This window comes from Scyliorhinus torazame, chromosome 18 (assembly GCF_047496885.1).
Source record: "Scyliorhinus torazame isolate Kashiwa2021f chromosome 18, sScyTor2.1, whole genome shotgun sequence".
Classification (NCBI taxonomy): Eukaryota; Metazoa; Chordata; class Chondrichthyes; order Carcharhiniformes; family Scyliorhinidae; genus Scyliorhinus; species Scyliorhinus torazame.
This window is the reverse complement of record NC_092724.1, coordinates 159,091,568-159,112,519: the sequence shown is the minus strand read 5'-3', so window position 1 is coordinate 159,112,519 and position 20,952 is coordinate 159,091,568. Positions and strand designations below refer to the sequence as shown.

Here is a 20,952-nt window from a genome sequence, read left to right as displayed (position 1 = left end):
CCTCAAGATTTCCAATAGAAAAGCATGGTCGAGTGAAGGAATTAGAATTTTCTTACAGTACATTCAATTGCTATCTGTAAAATGAAATTTAATAATTTGCAATAGGCTTCATCTGACTGAAGTGTATCTTAACTCACTATTTGAAAGATTTGAGCATCATACCTAAGGGCAAATGCAAATGCAATGATATCCAATATAGATCAGATGGACATGCCACAGCTCTAACTTTAAGACTATAATACAACGTGATATTGGCCAGTATAAGCATACACTTGGACATAAGATGCTAGCTCCACTTTTAGGAGTGGCCACCATTATTGCATACAAATAAATATCTGAAGTGGGTGTAAAAGTTTATAATCTGGAAAAAAAATCTTAACCACAAAATTGAACAAGAAGTGGTAGAACATTGCAACCTAATGTGGAGCTGCTGTGTGAGATGGATGTAAGGAGAAATACACTGTATGCACAACTAACATGTAAGGATATGATGTCCAATGGCAATACTGTGCTCATAAGCCACAGGACCTGGGAATAAATGTTGAATAAACATTAGGAAAGCTGCCAAGGCTACCAACAATATAAACATACTATAAAGCATTGCCTTTCAGCCTGACACTGCAGGCCAATACAAAGCTCACAATCAATCCCACAGTTCTTTCAATGCTCAATGTGCACACTCACAGGTGGAACTCAAAAGGTGCTGATGTCATAAAAGGAAAGGGCTACACATTAGAAATGCTTGTTAAACAACCTAGCTGCATAATGCATGTTTATTTCCTCACACGCTACAGATGTGCCAGGCCTGCACATATGGTTGCTGAGATAGTGGTGGTGATGAACAGTCTGACGGATGCCAGCTGATCTCCTTGGTATGCTTCCTTTGATCCTCTTCAGCTCTAAGCAATGAAATCTGTTGCAAGGTGCATCAAAGCCCATATTTACTGAAAAATTGCCACTGGAAAATACAACCATGTATCTTTACAGCTCATTCAGTCAAGTAAGAATATCACTGGCCTTTATTGCCCATAGTCAATGCAGGATTTAATACTGGGAGGAACTTCTGCCCAAGATAATATGCACGGCTGCACATCAGTGCACTATTTATATCATCATACATTAGCAATAAAACAAATTATGCCAGCTGAAAACTTGAAATGGGAATTGCAATGGTGCGTACTCAGGATGGGAACCCAGCAATTTCACAAAGAAACAACGCTTTTAGTTCTTGTTAACAGAACCATCCCTGCCCTTTGAAATGTCATGTTTTTTTAAAATACATGATATAAGCAACCCGCAGTAAAGCTGCCTATCTTTAACGTATAAAACCTTCCCCCGATTCCCAGATGTTTCAATCAAAAAATCTCTGGTCTCATGTAAAGGATTATTTAAGCTTTTGCCAAAGCTGAATATAACCACGTAACTAAAATACCATTCCCTTTTCTCAGCTTTTCTGAAACCATTAAATACAATTCCTGCATATTTCTGTTCTCTGTTCCTACTTCACATTCTGCCCCCTGGAGGGAAGGTCAACCAACATGCAAGAAAGGGCAAACAGAATGCCTGGTGATAGACTATGGAAACTGTGACTGTTATTGCTTAAATGGGTTTCAGATGCTGATAGGCCATATACAATAAAGAACAGCTGTATGTTTTTCAAGCAGGCTTACGTCTGCCTTCACCCACTCACTGACTACTAAACACATTACAATGTTCCCTGACCTGCCTCTGGCTGAAATAGGTTTGCATCACAAATAGTTCAAGAATCAGTACAAAACAAGTTTTGAACAAGGAGCTGAAAATGCTTGTTACTAGAGAGAACAAGGTTAAAGAAGTGGTCTATTTATCTGGAATGGTACATGATCCCATGCTTTGTTACGCAAGATCTTGGTACACTTGAATAGTGTCTCTCAAACTTGCTGCATTCCTGAGTTTAATGCTTTGAAACAGCCAGTTGGAAAAGGTTAACTGCAGATGACTCTTTAGGCGCATCCCAACAACTGCTGGGACGTGGACAACTCATGCTGCCAGGGGAGCAGACCATCCTGATGAATTAAAAAGGCAGGATTCTGCACAAATATCTGTTCCCAGACTCATCTGACCAGTCGTTTTAAAACACAGAACATGTTTCCTCTCAAGTTTAATTACATCATCTGTAGACCCCATTTAACTTACTACCTTATAACCATTTCCAGATATTCATTAGTCTCGATATAAAACTTAAGTATGTATGTATTTGAGGGTCATTTCAGATACTTGAAGGCTCAACTAAAGTTGGCTTCTCATATCTTTTTCTCACTGGTTCTGATTTCTCCTACATCCATGTTAACGGCTCAATTAAACGATGGTAAAGGACATCAGTATTGCTTTCAGCTAGAGTCTGATGCTGATAGAGCCGGTTTGTTTCAAAACTGTCGCAGGGTGTACTAGAAAAGGTCACGCTGAATCGTGGATTGTGATGCTGTTTGTAATATATTTTACCTTAAAAAAAAAAATACAAACTGAGATATGATGACATTATTATGTTGCTAGTCTTGTCACTGTAGTTTGTCAGAATCACTTTACCAAATCGGCCATGTTTCTTCAAATTGGACACGCAGAATGCAGAGCAGTACTGAGTTCTGATACCGATGCTGCTTATTCAGTCAGAGCAAGTAGGCACCCACTCCAAACCAGATGAGCAGGGTCTTCATCAATTATTTCCTCTTGGTGAACAAGCACATTTTAACTATCTGAATTTCGAAATCAATAGTCCAGCTACATATCCTTTCACCAACAGTCGGGAATTACCTAGAAGTTAGCTATTTTCTAAAGCACTTAAAACCAAAGACAATTTCTGAAAGCATAACATTTACTTTTCACTCACAAATAAATTCAGTTCGCTTGCATTTTATTTATTTGTTTAGCACGTTTAAAAAACCCCAAAGACAGGTAGGATTTTGATTTTGCAGCATTAGTAAAGGGTGTCTAAAGTCAGTGCAATGAGAAGCAAAGTAAAAATGTTATTATATTCCCATTTTTCTTTTTGTAGTCACTCTGATCACTGGCATCAAGCCGAGTATGAATCCTCAGTGAACTGACTGCACATTGTGATTGACAGCCAGAAAAGAGGACAAAGCTGAAGCTAGTCAGTCCAATATTTTCCGTGCTCCTTAGCACAAAAGCAATTTACTTTCATTAACCTAAAAGTATATGATGTGATTCAAAAACTATACCTTAATCCCAAAATTACAGACTAGATGCAGTTCACTCCTTTCAGGTTTAACTCTTAAGTCCTATTGCCTGACCAACTCTATAATCCCACCTTTGTACATTTACCTGTAGCTCAACAAGCCCTCTTACTCAGCACAAAGTATATTACTAGGTTTGGCAAGTTGAGGTTGAATACACTTCATATGTACCCACCATATAACTGGGGAAAAAAAGTAACACAAAAAACAATAACACTATAGATTGATTCCTATGCCTAACAAGAATCTAAGGTTATCGGGGGTAGTTAGGAATATGGAATTTGAAACACAAACAGACCAGCTATGATCTTATCGAATGACGGAATAGGATGGAGGAACTGAATGGCCTATTTCTGTTCCTATTTTGTATGTTCTTTAATATGGGTTCCTTACTGTCAGGGAGGTAGACTAAATGCAACCATAAAGTGATTACACACTATTTGAAACCTCAATATTTCCGCTATATCCGATCATTTCAGAAAAAATATCATTTACATTTTTAAGACAACAAACTTAAAAATACTGTGCATGCAAAACTTCCTTTTTTTAAAATTTAAAGTGCCCAAATTTTTATTTTCCAATTAAGGGGCAATTTAGCGTGGCCAATCCACCTACCCTGCACATCTTTGGGCTGTGGGGGTGAGACCCACGCAAACATGGGGAGAATGTGCAAACCCCACACGGGCAGTGACCTTGGACCGGGACCGAAGCCGTGTCCTCGGCGCGTGAGGCAGCAGTGCTAAACCACTGCAGGCAAAACTTTCAACTGGAAAATTCATGAGGTACTGCTCAGTTAAAAGTGAACAGAAATTTGTTATTATTCACCACTGATTCTAATTCCAGTTGTATCTGCATTTAAGAAAGAGCTTGCATTCATACAATTTCAGGAAAGTCCAAAGCAGTTGGAAACCAATGAAATACTCTTGAAGTGTAGTTATTGTCATAATGTAGAAAATATGACAGCCGATTTCTGGTCAGTGAGAATAACTACCAGATAATATGCTTTTTAGTGATTTACCAATCAGGGAGGTAAATATTGGCCAGAATATCAGGGAGGTCTATCTGGTCTTACGTGCCATGAATCATTTACATCATCCTGTGGGGGCAGACGGGACCTCAGCTTAACGTCTTATCTGACATACATACTGAACTGAAGAGTCAGTTTGGAGTTCTTGCTCCAGTCTCTGGAGTGAAACGTGAACACGACAACATTCTGACTTGGAAGCGTGAGTGCTGCCAATTGAGCCACTGCTGACACTTCAATAATAGCCTATTGATAGATAAAATGCGCGATAGTAAGGTGGCTCAGGCAATCAGAAATGTTGTAACAGGTCAGTAGTTATGTGATATGATATCAATGGCTTACCAAAACACACAACTGATCAATCGAATCACAGATGAACTCATAACAATACATTTTGTGATACAAAAATGGCAAGTTTGAGTTCAAATCCAGATATTTGTTTTCAACGTTTTTAATGCAGAAATGTAAATTTAGCTTCATTGCACATCGTACATCCTTTGGAAAATCACAAACCTTGCAAATCGGTCTTTAACGTGGATCATCCTACAAATCGTTTTCCTGGACACTTCAAATCCATTTCCGTAAATTGTACTTTCAGGGCTCTGAAGGCTCATTTTATCAGGACTGGCACATGACTGAGTGCTATTCTGTGCAAGTGCCTGAAAACAGCTAAATGACATCAATTTGGGCCTCAGCTCAAATACTGGCATTTTGTGCAGTCTGATTTTAATCACGCCACCTGTATCTTCACTTGTCTAGACCCCTGTTGTAGGGTGTTGAATGTCATTCGGTACGTATTAATGAAGTCTCCATATCTTAAGTAGGTTAGCTACGTGTTTATTAACTATAAGAACAATGGGTGGGATTTTCCGACCCCCCGGGGGGGCAGCGTGAATCCCGCCCAGCCGCTCCGATGCCGGCTGGCGTATTCTCCGGCGACAGGTTTTCACGCCACGCTGGTTGGGGGCCGTTGGAAGCAGCCCCCCCCGGCAATTCCCCGGGCCCCGATGGGCCGAGCGGCCGTTGGTTTCTGGCCAGTCCCGCCGGTGTGGATTGGACATGGTCCCACACAGCGGGACCTGGCAGGTAAGTTGGATGGTGCGGTCCTCGGGGGGATTCGATCCTGGGGGGGGGGGCCCACACGGTGGCCTGACCCACGTTCGGGGCCCACCGATCTGCGGGCGGGCCTGTGCCATGGGGGCACTTCTTCCTTCCGTGCCAGCCCCTGTAGGGCTCCGCTATGGCTGGCGCGGGGAAAACACCCCCATGCGCATGCGCCAGAATACGCCGGCCGGTCTGTAGATGCGCTGAACCATGCCGGCAGTTCTGCGCATGCACTAACTCGCACAGTCCCTTCGACGCAGGCTGGCGAGGTGCCAATCCCTTTGGCGCCGGCCTAGCCCCCGGAAGTGCAGAGAATTCCACAACTTCCGGTCAGCCTGACGCCGGAGTGGTTCGCGCCGTTTTTTACGCCGGCGTCGGTGATCGCGCCGATTCGGGAGAATCCCGCCCTATGTGTTTATATATGTATAGTGAAGATTCAAATAGGAGCTGTCCCCATGCTTGCTTATGCACTTAGCCCTGTCCCAACGCTAATTCCTAGGTGCAGGTCATGTGTGATACATATAGAAGTTTACGTTTCAACAATGGAAGTCATTCCTACTTGTTTCACAATTTTAGCCAAATTTTTAATTAGTTATGTTTTTTCCAGTTGTTTTCCAAGCTTATGAATCTTTTCATTCAACTCAGCTGAGCTGTTTTTGTTTCAGAGTTATCTGCAGAACTCTTGTATAAGTTTAACAACTTTGCCTAAACATTTAGTTTTTTTCGGAATCTTTCTTCCTTGATTACTGATTATACCTTAGGCTCTTCCAATTTATTTGTTAAATCTTCAATTTGTTGCATAGAATATACTTTTTCTCCTTTTAAAGTCTGGAGCTGTTCTTCCATTGTGCGCATCTCATCCTTCATGCTGTTCAGATTGGACTGAAGTTCAAGGAGTTCATCAGTTTTGGTTGCTAATTATGCTTTCAATCAACTGTTCTGATTGATCAGAAATTTATTCTTGTTGCCAGCTATTTGGATGATGCTTACTAGAGACTTCTGATGCTTGGAAGTTCATTATGTTGTAATTGAAGATCCATTTTTGTGAAATCTGTTTCAATAAGTTCATCATTTACGCATTTCAAGTCCTCTTTCAAGTGTTTTATTTCCTGTTAGAGACGTTCTACTATTCTGATTAGTTCTAATTTTTCCTTATCAAATGCATTTTCATATATGAAAGTTGATTCTCTGAACTGGCAGAGTATAATTACTTTGTGCTGTAGTTAAAGCTCGCATTCTGTAATTGTGCTTCTGCTAATTGTTTTTGAGACTCCTCATGCTCTTTATGTGAGAATCCTTACTTTCCCATGCCATTCTTGATTTTCATGCCCATATTTCCTTGAAAATGTGTGTTTTTCCAAGTTTTCTTGTCCAACTGTCCAATTATTTTCTTCAGCTCTATAGTCTCTTATTGTACCTCGGTGACACCACAAAGTTTTGTTTGCTCAGATCTGTTTGGTTCATTGATGACTTTAGTGTCTCATTGTCAGGCTTGAGTCTTGAGTTTCAACTCTTCCCATTCAGTTCTGTTACCAACATTTTCCAATCTTATTTTATTTTTCTTTTGCAATGTATGTTTATTTTGGGTTTCATCAGATAGCTTTACTTCATTCACAGACAGCTGCTCGCTGTTGCAGTTCAGGTAATGTGCCAAGCATTCCAAAAAGATACATTTTTGAGACTTCTGGAAAATTCCCTGCCTCTCTAGCACCCTCGTGTGGATTACTCAAAAAATGGCTTTCGCTCTTTCGGCACTTTACTGGGGATTTTCTGTGCCTCCTTTTAAGCTTTGTGTGCTCCACAACTTGAAGATTAAAATATTCGTCAAAGTCAATATTTCAGAGAAGCTGGTTGAGGATTCTTAAAAGCACTGCATTAGGATTATTTAATCAACAAGTTGATCTAACCAGTATAAAGAGGTATTAATCGGGAGTTTTTCGGACTTTCCACAGGGGCCTGATGTACTCCAGTGGTTTAAGCATTCTCTTCTCTAAGATGCCCAATTTCCCATTAGGGTTGGGCTCTGGATGAATCCAAACTAATCTTCTGAGTTTGGATTTTTTGATCCATGGATAAAAATTAGTGGCCCCCTCGTCGCCACATTCCAGGGCCTGTTTGGGTACACTGAGGGAGAATTCAGAATATCCAATTCAACTAATAAGCACGTCTTTCGAGACTTGTGAGAGGAAACCGGAGCACCCAGAGGAAACCCACGCAGACACAGGGAGACCATGCAGACTCCGCACAGACAGTGACCCAAGCTGGGAATCGAATCCGGGTCCCTGGCACTGTGAAAAAACAGTGCTAACCACTATGCTATCATGCCACACATCTGCTACTTCATCCATTTGCTGAGCATCATTTCCCAAGACTAAATCCAGAATTGTGTACCCTCCTGTTGGGCTTGTTATGTTCTGGCTAAAAATGTTCTCTTGAATGCAGTTTAATAATTTTACAGTTGATCTTAGGGTAGTTGAAGTTCCCAACTTTTAGTGCTCTATTGTTTTTGCAGTCTAAGCTGCCTACATATTTGCTCTTCTATCTCCCTCTTACTATTTAGGTCTATAGTACACTCCTAGTAGTGTGGCTGTTCCATTTTTATATCTGAGCCCAACCCATAATGCTTCATTTGATGGTTCATTAAGTATATCATCCCTCCACACAGTTGTAATTGATTATTTAACCAGTAACTACTGTAGCCACCTAAAATGTCTGATTCCTGATTAATTTGGCCAAAACCCGATATAAAAGGGCTAACCGAAAAGGCTGATGGGAAAAGCAGCCAACAGGGCACAAACGGACAGCTGCAGACAGAATAGCGTATTCGGCTCTGGGGAAGTCGGCCCAGATCGATACCTGCGACCATTAGCAGCACATCAACACAGGCATCTGCAGTTTAATCGGCTATCCCTGGGAACAATTGCAACATATTAGCAATTGAATGCCGGGCCAGACCTCTCGGCGCCTGCAGTGGCCGAAACAAAGACAGGTGAACGACCACCCCCCCGATCGAGGAATCGCCCCATTATTGGAGCATATCGAACCCAGTGATTGGGAACAAGTCCAATCACTTGGGACTCAGGGTCAAGGGCCGCCCCAAGAGGCGGGAAGCCCCTGGGCCCTATAAATTGAGGGGCCATGTTCAGATCACTCTCTCTCTCCCTTCTTCTCCTGCTTGCAACCTTCGCAAGAACATCGACAAGAAACTGTAAGTTTGACTCCAACGATCGCTACCCTAACGACTCCTAACCATCGACCCGTATCAGCCTTTTGAATCCCGCAGGCCAGACCCAATTCGATAAACCATTTGTTTCCCTGACCTGGTGGGCCATCCCCAAAAGTTAAGTATTGGCCAGTAGTGGTAGGTAGTGATATAGAAAGTAGGATTATTGTGTAAGTATTTATTGCTGTACATAATAAATAACCGTTGATTTCAATCTTACTAAGCGGTGTGCTGACTTATTAATCATAACTCGAGCTTGAACCACGTGGCGGTATCCGAAAGATGCCTGGCGACTCGTGAGCAAAGGTGACATAATCAGAGGTAATAAAACTAAGGCTAATAAGAGCAACACTACACACCCACAATTTTTAGTTCCCTGTCTATACCGTTTGAACACCTGACACCCTGGGATGTTGAGCTGCCAATTTTGCCCCTCTTTAACCCAAGTTTCTGTTATAGCAATAAAATCAAACTCCCATAAGAACAAACAAAGAACAAAGAAAAGTACAGCACAGGAACAGGCCCTTCGGCCCTCCAAGCCTGTGCCGTCAATGGTGCCCGTCTACAAAGAACAAAGAAATGTACAGCACAGGAACAGGCCCTTCGGCCCTCCAAGCCCGTGCCGACCATACTGCCCGACTAAACTACAATCTTCTACACTTCCTGGGTCCGTATCCTTCTATTCCCATCCTATTCATATATTTGTCAAGATGCCCCTTGAATGTCCCTATCGTCCCTGCTTCCACTACCTCCTCCGGTAGTGAGTTCCAGGCACCCACTACCCTCTGCGTAAAAAACTTGCCTCGTACATCTACTCTAAACCTTGCCCCTCTCACCTTAAACCTATGCCCCCTAGTAATTGACCCCTCTACCCTGGGGAAAAGCCTCTGACTATCCACTCTGTCTATGCCCCTCATAATTTTGTATACCTCTACCAGGTCGCCCCTCAACCTCCTTCGTTCCAGTGAGAACAAACCGAGTTTATTCAATCGCTCCTCATAGCTTATGCCCTCCATACCAGGCAACATTCTGGTAAATCTCTTCTGCACCCTCTCTAAAGCCTCCACATCCTTCTGGTAGTGTGGCGACCAGAATTGAACACTATACTCCAAGTGTGGCCTAACTAAGGTTCTATACAGCTGCAACATGACTTGCCAATTCTTATACTCAATGCCCCGGCCAATGAAGGCAAGCATGCCGTATGCCTTCTTGACTACCTTCTCCACCTGTGTTGCCCCTTTCAATGACCTGTGGACCTGTACTCCTAGATCTCTTTGACTTTCAATACTCTTGAGGGTTCCACCATTCACTGTATATTCCCTACCTGCATTAGACCTTCCAAAATGCATTACCTCACATTTGTCCGGATTAAACTCCATCTGCCATCTCTCCGCCCAAGTCTCCAGACAATCTAAATCCTGCTGTATCCTCAGACAGTCCTCATCGCTATCCGCAATTCCACCAACCTTTGTGTCGTCTGCAAACTTACTAATCAGACCAGTTACATTTTCCTCCAAATCATTTATATATACTACAAAGAGCAAAGGTCCCAGCACTGATCCCTGTGGAACACCACTGGTCACAGCCCTCCAATTAGAAAAGCATCCCTCCATTGCTACCCTCTGCCTTCTATGGCCTAGCCAGTTCTGTATCCACCTTGCCAGTTCACCCCTGATCCCGTGTGACTTCACCTTTTGTACTAGTCTACCATGAGGGACCTTGTCAAAGGCCTTACTGAAGTCCATATAGACAACATCTACTGCCCTACCTGCATCAATCATCTTAGTGACCTCCTCGAAAAACTCTATCAAGTTAGTGAGACACGACCTCCCCTTCACAAAACCGTGCTGCCTCTCACTAATACGTCCATTTGCTTCCAAATGGGAGTAGATCCTGTCTCGAAGAATTCTCTCCAGTAATTTCCCTACCAATGACGTAAGGCTCACCGGCCTGTAGTTCCCGGGATTATCCTTGCTACCCTTCTTAAACAGAGGAACAACATTGGCTATTCTCCAGTCCTCCGGGACATCCCCTGAAGACAGCGAGGATCCAAAGATTTCTGTCAAGGCCTCAGCAATTTCCTCTCCAGCCTCCTTCAGTATTCTGGGGTAGATCCCATCAGGCCCTGGGGGAACTAAACTAATATCTTCTACACTTTCTGGGTCCATATCCCTCTATTCCCATCTTATTCATGTGTTTGTCCAGATGCCCCTTAAATGTCACTATCGTCCCTGCTTCCACCACCTCCTCTGGAAGCGAGTTCCAGGCACCCACTACCCTCTGTGTAAAAAACTTGCCTCGTACATCTCCTCTAAACTTTGCCCCTCGCACCTTAAACCTATGCCCCCTAGTAATTGACCCCTCTACCCTGGGGAAAAGTCTCTGAGTAGCCACTCTGTCTATGCCCCTCATAATTCTGTAGACCTCTATCAGGTCGCCCCTCAACCTCCTTCGTTCCAGTGAGAACAAACCGAGTTTATTCAACCGCTCCTCATAGCTAATGCCCTCCATTCCAGGCAACATTCTGGTAAATCTCTTCTGCACCCTCTCTAAAGCCTCCACATCCTTCTGGTAGTGTGGCGACCAGAATTGAACACTATACTTCAAGTGTGGCCTAACTAAGGTTCTATACAGCTGCAACATGACTTGCCAATTCTTATACTCAATGCCCTGGCCAATGAAGGCAAGCATGCCGTATGCCTTCTTGACTACCTTCTCTACCTGTGTTGCCCCTTTCAGTGACCTGTGGACCTGTACACCTAGATCTCTTTGACTTTCAATACTCTTGAGGGTTCTACCATTCACTGTATATTCCCTACGTGCATTAGACCTTCCAAAATGCATTACCTCACATTTGTCCGGATTAAACTCCATCTGCCATCTCTCCGCCCAAGTCTCCAAATGATCTAAATCCTGCTGTATCCTCTGACAGTCCTCATCGCTATTTGCAATTCTACCAACCTTTGTGTCGTCTGCCATCTTACTAATCAGACCAGTTACATTTTCCTCCAAATCATTTATATAGACTACGAACAGCAAAGGTCCCAGCACTGATCCCTGCTGAGCACCACTAATCACAGCCCTCCAATTAGAAAAGCACCCTTCCATTGCTACTCTCTGCCTTCTATGGCCTAGCCAGTTCTGTATCCACCTTGCCAGCTCAGCCCTGATCCCGTGTGACTTCACCTTTTGTACCAGTCTACCATGAGGGACCTTGTCAAAGGCCTTACTGAAGTCCATATAGACAACATCCACTGCCCTACCTGCATCAATCATCTTTGTGACCTCTTCGAAAAACTCTATCAAGTTAGTGAGACACGACCTCCCCTTCACAAAACCATGCTGACTCTCACTAATACGTCCATTTGCTTCCAAATGGGAGTAGATCCTGTCTCGAAGAATTCGCTCCAGTAATTTCCCAACCAATGACGTAAGGCTCACCGGCCTGTAGTTCCCTGGATTATCCTTGCTACCCTTCTTAAACAAAGGAACAAAGGCCCATTTCCTCTGGCTCCACACATAGATTCCCTTGCCTATCCTTCAGTGGGCCAACCCTTTCCCTGGCTACCTTCTTGCTTTTTATGTGTAAAAAGCCTTGGGATTTTCCTTAACCCTATTTGCCAATAACCTTTCGAGACCCCTTCTAGCCCTCCTGACTCCTTGCTTAAGTTCCTTCATACTTTCCTCATATTCCACACAGGCTTCGTCTGTTCCCAGCCTTCTAGCCCTGACAAATGCCTCCTTTTTCTTTTTGACGAGGCCTACAATATCTCTCCTTATCCAAGGTTCCCGAAAATTGCCGTATTTATCCTTCTTCCGCACAGAAACATGCCGGTTCTGAATTCCTTTCAACTGACACTTGAAAGCCTCCCACATGTCAGATGTTGATTTACCCTCAAACATCCGCCCCCAATCTAGGTTCTTCAGTTCCCGCCTAATATTGTTATAATTAGCCTTCCCACAATTTAGCACATTCATCCTAGGCCCACTGTTATCCTTGTCCAGCAGCACTTTAAAACTTACTGAATTGTGGTCACTGTTACCGAAATGCTCCCCTACTGAAACATCTACCACCTGGCCGGGCTCATACCCTAATACCAGGTCCAGTACAGCCCCTTCCCTAGTTGGACTGTCTACATATTGTTTTAAGAAGCCCTCCTGGATGCTCCTTACAAACTCTGCCCCGTCTAAGCCCCAAGCACCAAGTGAGTCCCAGTCAATATTGGGGAAGTTGAAGTCTTCCATCACAACAACTCTGTTGTTTTTACTCGTTTCCAAAATCTGTCTACCTATCTGCTCCTCTATCTCCCGCTGGCTGTTGGGAGGCCTGTAGTAAACCCCCAACATTGTGACTGCACCCTTCTTATTCATGATCTTTATCCATATAGCCTCGCTGCCCTCTGAGGTGTCCTCCCGTAGTACAGCGGTGATATTCTCCCTAACCAGTAGCGCAACTCCTCCACCCCTTTTACATCCCCCTCTATCCCACCTGAAACATCTAAATCCTGGAACGTTTAGCTGCCAATCCTGTCCTTCCCTCAACCAGGTCTCTGTAATGGCAACAACATCATAATTCCAAGTACTAATCCAAGCTCTAAGTTCATCTGCCTTACCCGTAATATTTCTTGCATTAAAACATATGCACTTCAGGCCACCAGACCTGCTGTTTTTAGCAACATCTCCTTGTCTGCTCTTCCTCAGAGCCATGCTGGCCCTATTCCCTAGTTCTCCCTCAATGCTTTCACCTTCTGACCTATTGCTCCGGTACCCACCCCCCTGCCATACTAGTTTAAACCCTCCATCTGTCCATCTGTGCCCTCAGCTCACCAACCTTGTTTGCTATATTCCTTGCATTTAAATATATACCTTATAACACTGCCAGATTCCTGTGTTGGACACGTTTTAACCTTTGCTTCTCCTGTCTTTGAGTAACTCGCTAATTTTCTGTCTCCCTCTCCCCCCTGTGAATTTGCGCAATCTGAATCTGTCCTCAGGTACACCTCCACCTCCAATCTTGATTAAACCCTTCCCAACACCAACACATCTCCCTACAAGGACATTTGCCCCAGTCCTGTTCAGGTGTAGACTGTCTGGCTTGTAGAGATCCCACCTTCCCAACTGGTCCCAATGCCTCACAGATCCAAAACCCTCCCTTTTGCACCATCTCTCCAGCTACACATTTAACTGGTGTATTCTTCTATTTCTATATTCAATAGCAGATGGCTATGGAAGTAATCCAGAGATTACTATCATTCAGCTCCTGCTCGCATTTAATCTCTTTCCAAACGCCCTAAAGTCAGCGTGCAGGACCTCATCCCTTTTTCTGCCTATATTGTTGGTACCAATGTGGACCACGATCTCTGGCTGTGCACCCTCCCCAATCAGAATTCTCTTGGGAGTATCCATGGTACTTGCACCATGGAGACAACATACCATCGTGGAATCACTTCTGCGATAATAGAAGCAGCTGTTTGTTCCCCTAACTATAGAATCCCTTACCACTATTGCTCTCCTGTCTTTTCTCCTCCTTCTCTGCACAGATGAGCCACACATGGTTATCTGGTCATGACTCTCTGCTCTCTCCAGAGGAACCTTCTCCCTCCATTGGTACACTGAACCGAATACCTGTTGTCATGTGAGTGACCCTTTAAGAAATGTTTTGTATTATCAAATGGCTTCAGTGATGTCATTGTGTGGGTGGAGCTGGGCTGTGGCTCTGTGAGTTGGTTTTACTTTCGCTTTGAGTTTGAAAGGTTTGTACAGCACAGGTTGAAAAAGAAGGGTTTCTCTATCTGCATTTTAAAAGCTGTTTCCAGATTACTTGATAACTTAAAAGAGATAACTGTTTTCTGGAAGGAATTCAAACCTGCCGTTTTGGAAAGGAAACAAGAGTATCCATATCAGATCTTAAAGACAGTAAGAGTGCCGTGTGCTTGGTCACACCTTTGAAAAGGGGTTTCTGGTTTCTACTTGGATCTTGTTATTAAATTGGAACAGTAAAGGGAATTCAATAAAGGTTATACATAGATTACTGTAGCTATGGGGGGTATTTATTATGTTTGTAGTTCATAAAAATGCTTACTGTGTGTTTATAAAAATGTAAACTAAATTTGTAGAATGAAGCTTATTTTTTGATTAAAAACGCCGGAGACCTCTGTTGAATAACACCTGAAAGGCAGTCTCTTGTGCCCATCGTGACCAAAATCGATAAACAGTTGTAGGTCAGGTGACCTCCATGATATACTTTGGAATTTTCTAAACCTTGGCCCAAAACACAGTTAGAAAGTGGGATATCCTTAGGGTACTCCTGCAGTATCTGTTTTGACTTTCTTTTCTGTCTGGCTGCAACTCAGTTCCCCTCTGCCTCCACTTTCCTAAACTGTAGGGTGACCACTTTCTGTAATGTGCTATCTATGTAGCTCTCTGGGCAGCATGGTGGCACAGTGGTTAGCCTCACATCACCGAGGAGCTAGGTTCAATCCCGGCCCTGGGTCACTGTCCATGCGGAATTTGCACATTCTCCCAGTGTTTGCGTGGGTTTCACCCCCACAACCCAAAGATCTGCAGGGTAGGTGGATTGGCCACAATAAAATGCCCCTTAATTGAAAAGAGAATTGGGTACTCTAAATTCTTAAAAAATATTTTAAAAATCTATGTAGCTCTCATCTTTGCAAATGCACCTCAGTGACAAGTGCTCAAGTTCCAAGATATGGCGCTCATGTTTTTGCATTTGGTGACACTTTCTGCACATATAGTTGTCCAGGACACGGGTAGCACCCTGGAGACCCCATATGGTACATGATGTGTCTTAAGAGTCAGGTGCGAGCAGCCCTGCCATGCCTCAAATTATTTATTTACTGCACTAAAATTTTAATTAGTTAATTTATGACCCCAACAACTCCTGATAAGCTTTATGACTGCCAATAAACCTGACCAATAAAAATGAAACTGTACAATTACCAATAAATTACCAGAGTTATGAAGGTAAATTTTTTTTTCTTACTTGGATGTTTGTAGGCGTTTCCTCACTAACTCGATTATTTAATCATCTTTATTATTGTCACAAGTAGGCTTACATTAACGCTGCAATGAAGTTACTGAGAAAATCCCCCTGTCGCCACACTCCGGCCCCTGTTCGGGTACACAGAGGGAGAATTCAGAATGTCCATTTCACCTAACAGCACATCTTTCGGGACGTGTGGGAGGAAACCAGAGCACCCGGAGGAAACCCATGCAGACACGGGAAGAACGTGCAGACTCCGCACAGACAGTGACCCAAGCCAGAAATCGAACCTGGGACCCTGGAGCTGTGAAGCAACAGTGCAAACCACTGTGCTACTGTGCCGCCTATTTATACACATCCCTATTTCCAAACTATTATATATTCTACTCTATATATTCTAATATAGTTTCCAATAAGGCAAAGTTTTTCTTCTTTCCAGGAATTGGAAACCGGCGCGAGCGACGCCGGCATCAACGGGCCTCCAGGCCCAGGCATTCACCCGTTCCTAAGGGGCTAGTGTGGTGCCGGAGTGCTGTCCACTGCTGCGGTGCTCGAAAGCGGGTCCCGCATGCGTGCCACGGCCGGCGCGGGTCCACGTATGCGCGAGGGTTGCAGTCTCCCGACCGGCCCCCGGGCAATATGGCGGAGCCCTACAGTGGCTCGGCGCAGAGGAACATAGGCCCCACCCCGGAATTAGCCCGCCCGGCGATCGGTAGGCTCCCATCGCAGGACTGGCCACCGTGGAAGCGCCCCCCCCCGGAGTCAGATCCTCCCGCCCTCCCACCAAGACGGCCCCCGCAGCCAGAACTCCGAGGTCCTGTCGGGTAGGACCATACGTCACCCACGCCGGCGGGACTTGGCTGAACCGGGCGGGCACTTGGCCCGTCGAGGCGCGGAGAATCGCCGGGGGGGGGCTACTTTCAACCTCCTCGACCAGCGCGGCGGAGACCCCGCGGGTGCGATTGCCGCCGATTCTCTGGAGAATCGGCAGCCCGGCGCCGGAGCGGCGTGCCATGATTCTGTCGCACCCCCCCCCCCCCCTCCCCCCCGGTGCTTCTCCGACCCTGCGCGGGATCAGAGAATCCCGGCCTACATTTTTCATCATCAATATTGTCCCTAAATAATGCAGTTGACCTAAAACCTCAGAATCTGTGAATGGGCAGGAATGCTAGTGAGCGATGACATACTAATCTAAGCATTTCTGGATGCCAATTGTGACTTTCCCCAGTCAACGGTATCCTACTGGCTGCATCTAAGAAAATAGGCACTCACCAAGCGTTTTCTACAATAAACATAACATAGACAGGCAAGGGCCTTTCTAATGAAAGTTTATCGATCTGAAACATTACTCTATATCTTGCTTCCCAGATGCTGCCAAACCTACTGAGCATTTCCAGCATTTTCAGTCTTTATTACAGAGAGGCAAGGGGCTTTCAGAATTGATCATGAAATGGTGCTTGTGGGGAAAAAGATTGAATTTAAATACTGGGCACAATTCAGTCACTGTGTCCGCACCGGATTAATCCTGGGAGAGGCTCAAATCAGCCTTCACGCCAGGCACCAGGCTGATCGCAAGTCACCCGACTTGCTACGCCTGGCATGATCCAGATGATCATATTTAAATGAGCCATAGGAGGGGGGGGGGGGGGGGGGGGGGCCTCAGTGATTCCATAGCGAGGTGTCCTCATTTTGGGGGGTAATGCCCATGTCTACAGGGAGTGGCATTGCCCATGGATAGGGACGCTCAAGCTCACTTAGAGATCAGGGCACCCTTATAACGGTGCCCCGATCTCGGAGGAGCTGGTCTCGCTGGCAAATTCAGCTCCTCACTGCAAAAAAAAAAGGTCTAAATGTGGGCTGGACTACGGAGAAACTCCCCAAGGCCCCAAAAAACGACCAAGCATGGGGAAATACCGGTCTGGATCTCACCCAAAAAGTCAGCAGGACCCTGCCAGACTCGCCCAAAATTACACTTCTGAAATTTGGTTGAATGGTGCCCACTGTGTCACACTTCCTCACAGGTGTTGCTCAGTACTTCAAATGTAATGGATCCTTTAGAATGCAATTATTGTTTTAAGATGGGTATCTGTGGCAGCCATTACACACAGCACACCCATACAAGTGATAATAATGGATTAAATTAAGATATTGGCACTGGAAGGAATGTTGGTCCAGACTCTGGAAGAACTTCTGCTCTTCCACAATTACTACCACAAGATCTTTAACATCACCAGAATTTGTAAGTGGCATCAGTTTACTACATTAATACAGGACTTCTCAATGAGATGAACGTTTGGGGCCATGAGCTCTGAAGCAGCAATGGCTGCTGTGGAGCTCAAACTGATTTGCGACAGCTGCAAGGCCCCTTTAAATGCTTGTGTTTTTTTGTTGGTGGGCATGGCCTAAAGGGCTGCTCCTGGAGGTCAGATTGCTGCTGCAAAAAAAACCTGTGGATAGGTGGGTGTTAGTTTTTGGAACTCCTGCCTTTTCAACACGCTCAACTTCTGTTCCCCTCTCCCACTGCTCAACAACTCTCAAATTTTTACTCTGGGGTCACGCAACGTCCATGGCATTAAAATAGGGTCACTCTGGGAAAAGTTTGGGAAGCACCGCATCAATACATCCAATACGCAGTAATGTACAAAAACGTCAACCTCGGTTAGATGCCCAAATGTCTGGCATTGGCTTCAAACCCAGACTAACCAGCTTCAATAGTTAGAGGCTCTACTAGCCCAGTCAACCTGAAAGATGAAATTAACCATTTTCAAAGCAAAGCAAAAAAGGCCATCTTTACCGAACGACTTCTTCCAACTTCCGAATTTGTTTCGCCACATCGGTTTTCTCCTGGTCTCTCTCAGTCTGCAAGACGTGAATCTCAAATAAAATAAAAAAATAAATTATTCATTTGTTAGATGCATTTTACAGTAGGAACAACATCAATTGTTATATAATCGATATCAATTATTTTAGAATACTTGATACCAAGGGATAAATTTTTATTGCAGTGACTATATCAAATACATTGTAAATACAGTCAACAATTTGATGGATAAAATAAATCTCTGCCAGTAGACACACTGCTGAATCATGGTGATGTTCTTGAATAAAACAAATGGAGCTTTGATACTCTGTATGCTTTGGGGCACAATTCAATCGCACTGGGAGCAATTTAGGTTCAAACAACTTTTCAGTCTCTCTGATAGGGAAGAGAAATCCTAACTTGGGGGAGGGTTTGTGCAGGGAGACACGTTTTCTGCCTGCATCTTTGTCATAGCATCATTTTTAAGGATGGATGCCTGGATATCCATAAATATTCCACAAGTGCCACCCGAACAGTTCCAAATAAGCATATTTCCCTCAAGGCGAAGGTAGGGTACACAATGACTTGAAAAATAAATTTAGAGTACCCAAATCATCTTTTGCCCAATTAAGGGGCAATTTAGCAGGGCCAATCCACCTACCCTGCACATCTCTGGGTTATGGGGGTGAGACCCACGCAGACATGGGGAGAATGTGCAAACTCCACTGCCATGAGGCAGCAGTGCTAACCACTGTGAGATGGGGATCCACATTTAAACGTCCAAATGCAACCTGTTGATACTTTAGTGAGGAAACAGCCATTAGATAATTTGTACGGGTTTCACGATTAATGTCATACTAGCTTATACCTCCTGCCTCAGTAGCATTATATTCCTGGGGTTTGGAAAAGTACAAAAGTGATCTCTCTCCTTTCATTTATTCTCTCATGTTAATCAACGTACCTGCCTATTGACTGTTTATGTCATAATTAAAACTTTTGTTTCTTTAATGTGAAGATCATGGGGAAAGAAAAGTAGGCGGAGAAAAAAAAGCAAAGGTTTTATTTATCATGGGCAGATTTCACTTGCCCAGAAGGCTTCAGGCACAGTAGTCAATGGGCATGAGTCTCCCAAAAGGGAACAAAGTCCCATAGCGAGCGTGTTTAGCTGCATGTTGTCCGACACTCGCAGTGCCAAGGAACACATAGGTTATTCAACGTGACTCGCGTTGAATAACCCCGCGTTGAATAAGGGTCCTGAATGGGTAAAGCGTGGCCGAGGCTGCACATAGCCATGTTTTGTACAGTGGGGAGCTCTGCTCAACGGAACTCCCTCCCCATTGTGGCGAGAGATCGGAACACAAAATAGGGTGGTACTCGGTACCCCTGCACCCCCCCCCCCCCCAAAAAAGCTCCCTCTCAAGGAAGGAAGGTTGGATATCCAAGTCAATAAAAGGAAAGGAAATCCATCCCGTGAAATAAATTAATTGTAAATCACTTGGTTTTATATTTGTTTCCTGCTGAACTGACAGTTACAAAAGAAGTATTTCAAGTTATAGTGCTTCTGTTATTACAAACACCACTACAATGTTAATCGGTGGCTTATATGTATAGCTAACACAGCACTAATATTTCAAAAACACAAATCATAAAGCCTTTCTTTCATCTCCCTTTTATTGAATTTTGTTTATTACATTTGTGAAAATTAGAGGTCCTCCCATGCCTTGTGGCATTTCCATCAAACACCTCAGAGAAAACACTGGCCATCATTTCTGAGTCCCTGAGGCATAAAAGGGATCCTTGCAGCTGTGCTAATTGCTGGTGCCTACATCTTGTGCATTGTTGCCAGTCTGTTACAGCTTTATTGGGGTGGAAAGCATCAGGTCATCGGCATAAAGCAGGTGTGCTGTTCTCATATAAAATTATTTAAGTTGCACCATCCGCAATTGGTGGCTTACAGCAGTTAAGGATGCCATCCCATTTAGTTTCACTGAATGTTTCCATTTAATGCCGCACATAAAGAGCAACCAGAGTTAACTGCAGCTGGCTAATTTAAGATGTTCCAATCTACAGAAAAGAACAATGGCCAGGATCCTCCGCTATCCGGCGGGGCGGGCCGTACCGGCGCCGAGGAGTGGCGTGAACCACTCCGGTGTCGGGCCGCCCGGAAGGTGCGGAATCGGCTGCACCTTCAGGGTCTAGGCCAGCGCCGGTGGGATTGGCGCCGCGCCAGCCGGGGTTGGCGCCATGCCAACCAGTGCCGAAGGGCCTCTGCTGGCCGGTGCGAGTTGGCGCATGCGTGGGAGCGCCAGCGTGTTCTGGCGTGATCCCAGCGCATGCGCAGGGGGGTTCTGCTCCACACCGTCCATGGCGGACCATTACAGTGGCCGGCGCGGTGGGGAAGAGTGCCCCCACGGCACAGGCCCACCCGCAGATCGGTGGGGCCCGATCGCAGGCCAGGACACCGTGGGGCCACCCCCCGGGGCCAGATCCCCCCGTGCCCCCCCGAGGACTCCGCAGGCCACCCGCAGAGCCAGGTCCCCCTGGTAAGGACCTTGTTTGATTTACGCC

General features: G+C 44.8%; 1 protein-coding gene across 10 annotated transcripts in view; it reads right to left on the bottom strand.

The window, feature by feature from the left end:
- cep112 (centrosomal protein 112) overlaps positions 1–20,952 on the bottom strand; it is an 804,780-nt gene that overhangs the window by 432,060 nt on the left and 351,768 nt on the right. For all 10 annotated transcript variants that reach the window (XR_011936273.1, XM_072483741.1, XM_072483748.1 and 7 more), the window contains one exon: positions 18,379–18,458. Coding sequence is in view for 9 of the 10 variants with exons in the window: in XM_072483741.1 (XP_072339842.1) it covers positions 18,379–18,458 (80 nt within the window). In the remaining variant the exon portion in view is untranslated. The remainder of the gene's footprint in view (positions 1–18,378; positions 18,459–20,952) is intronic.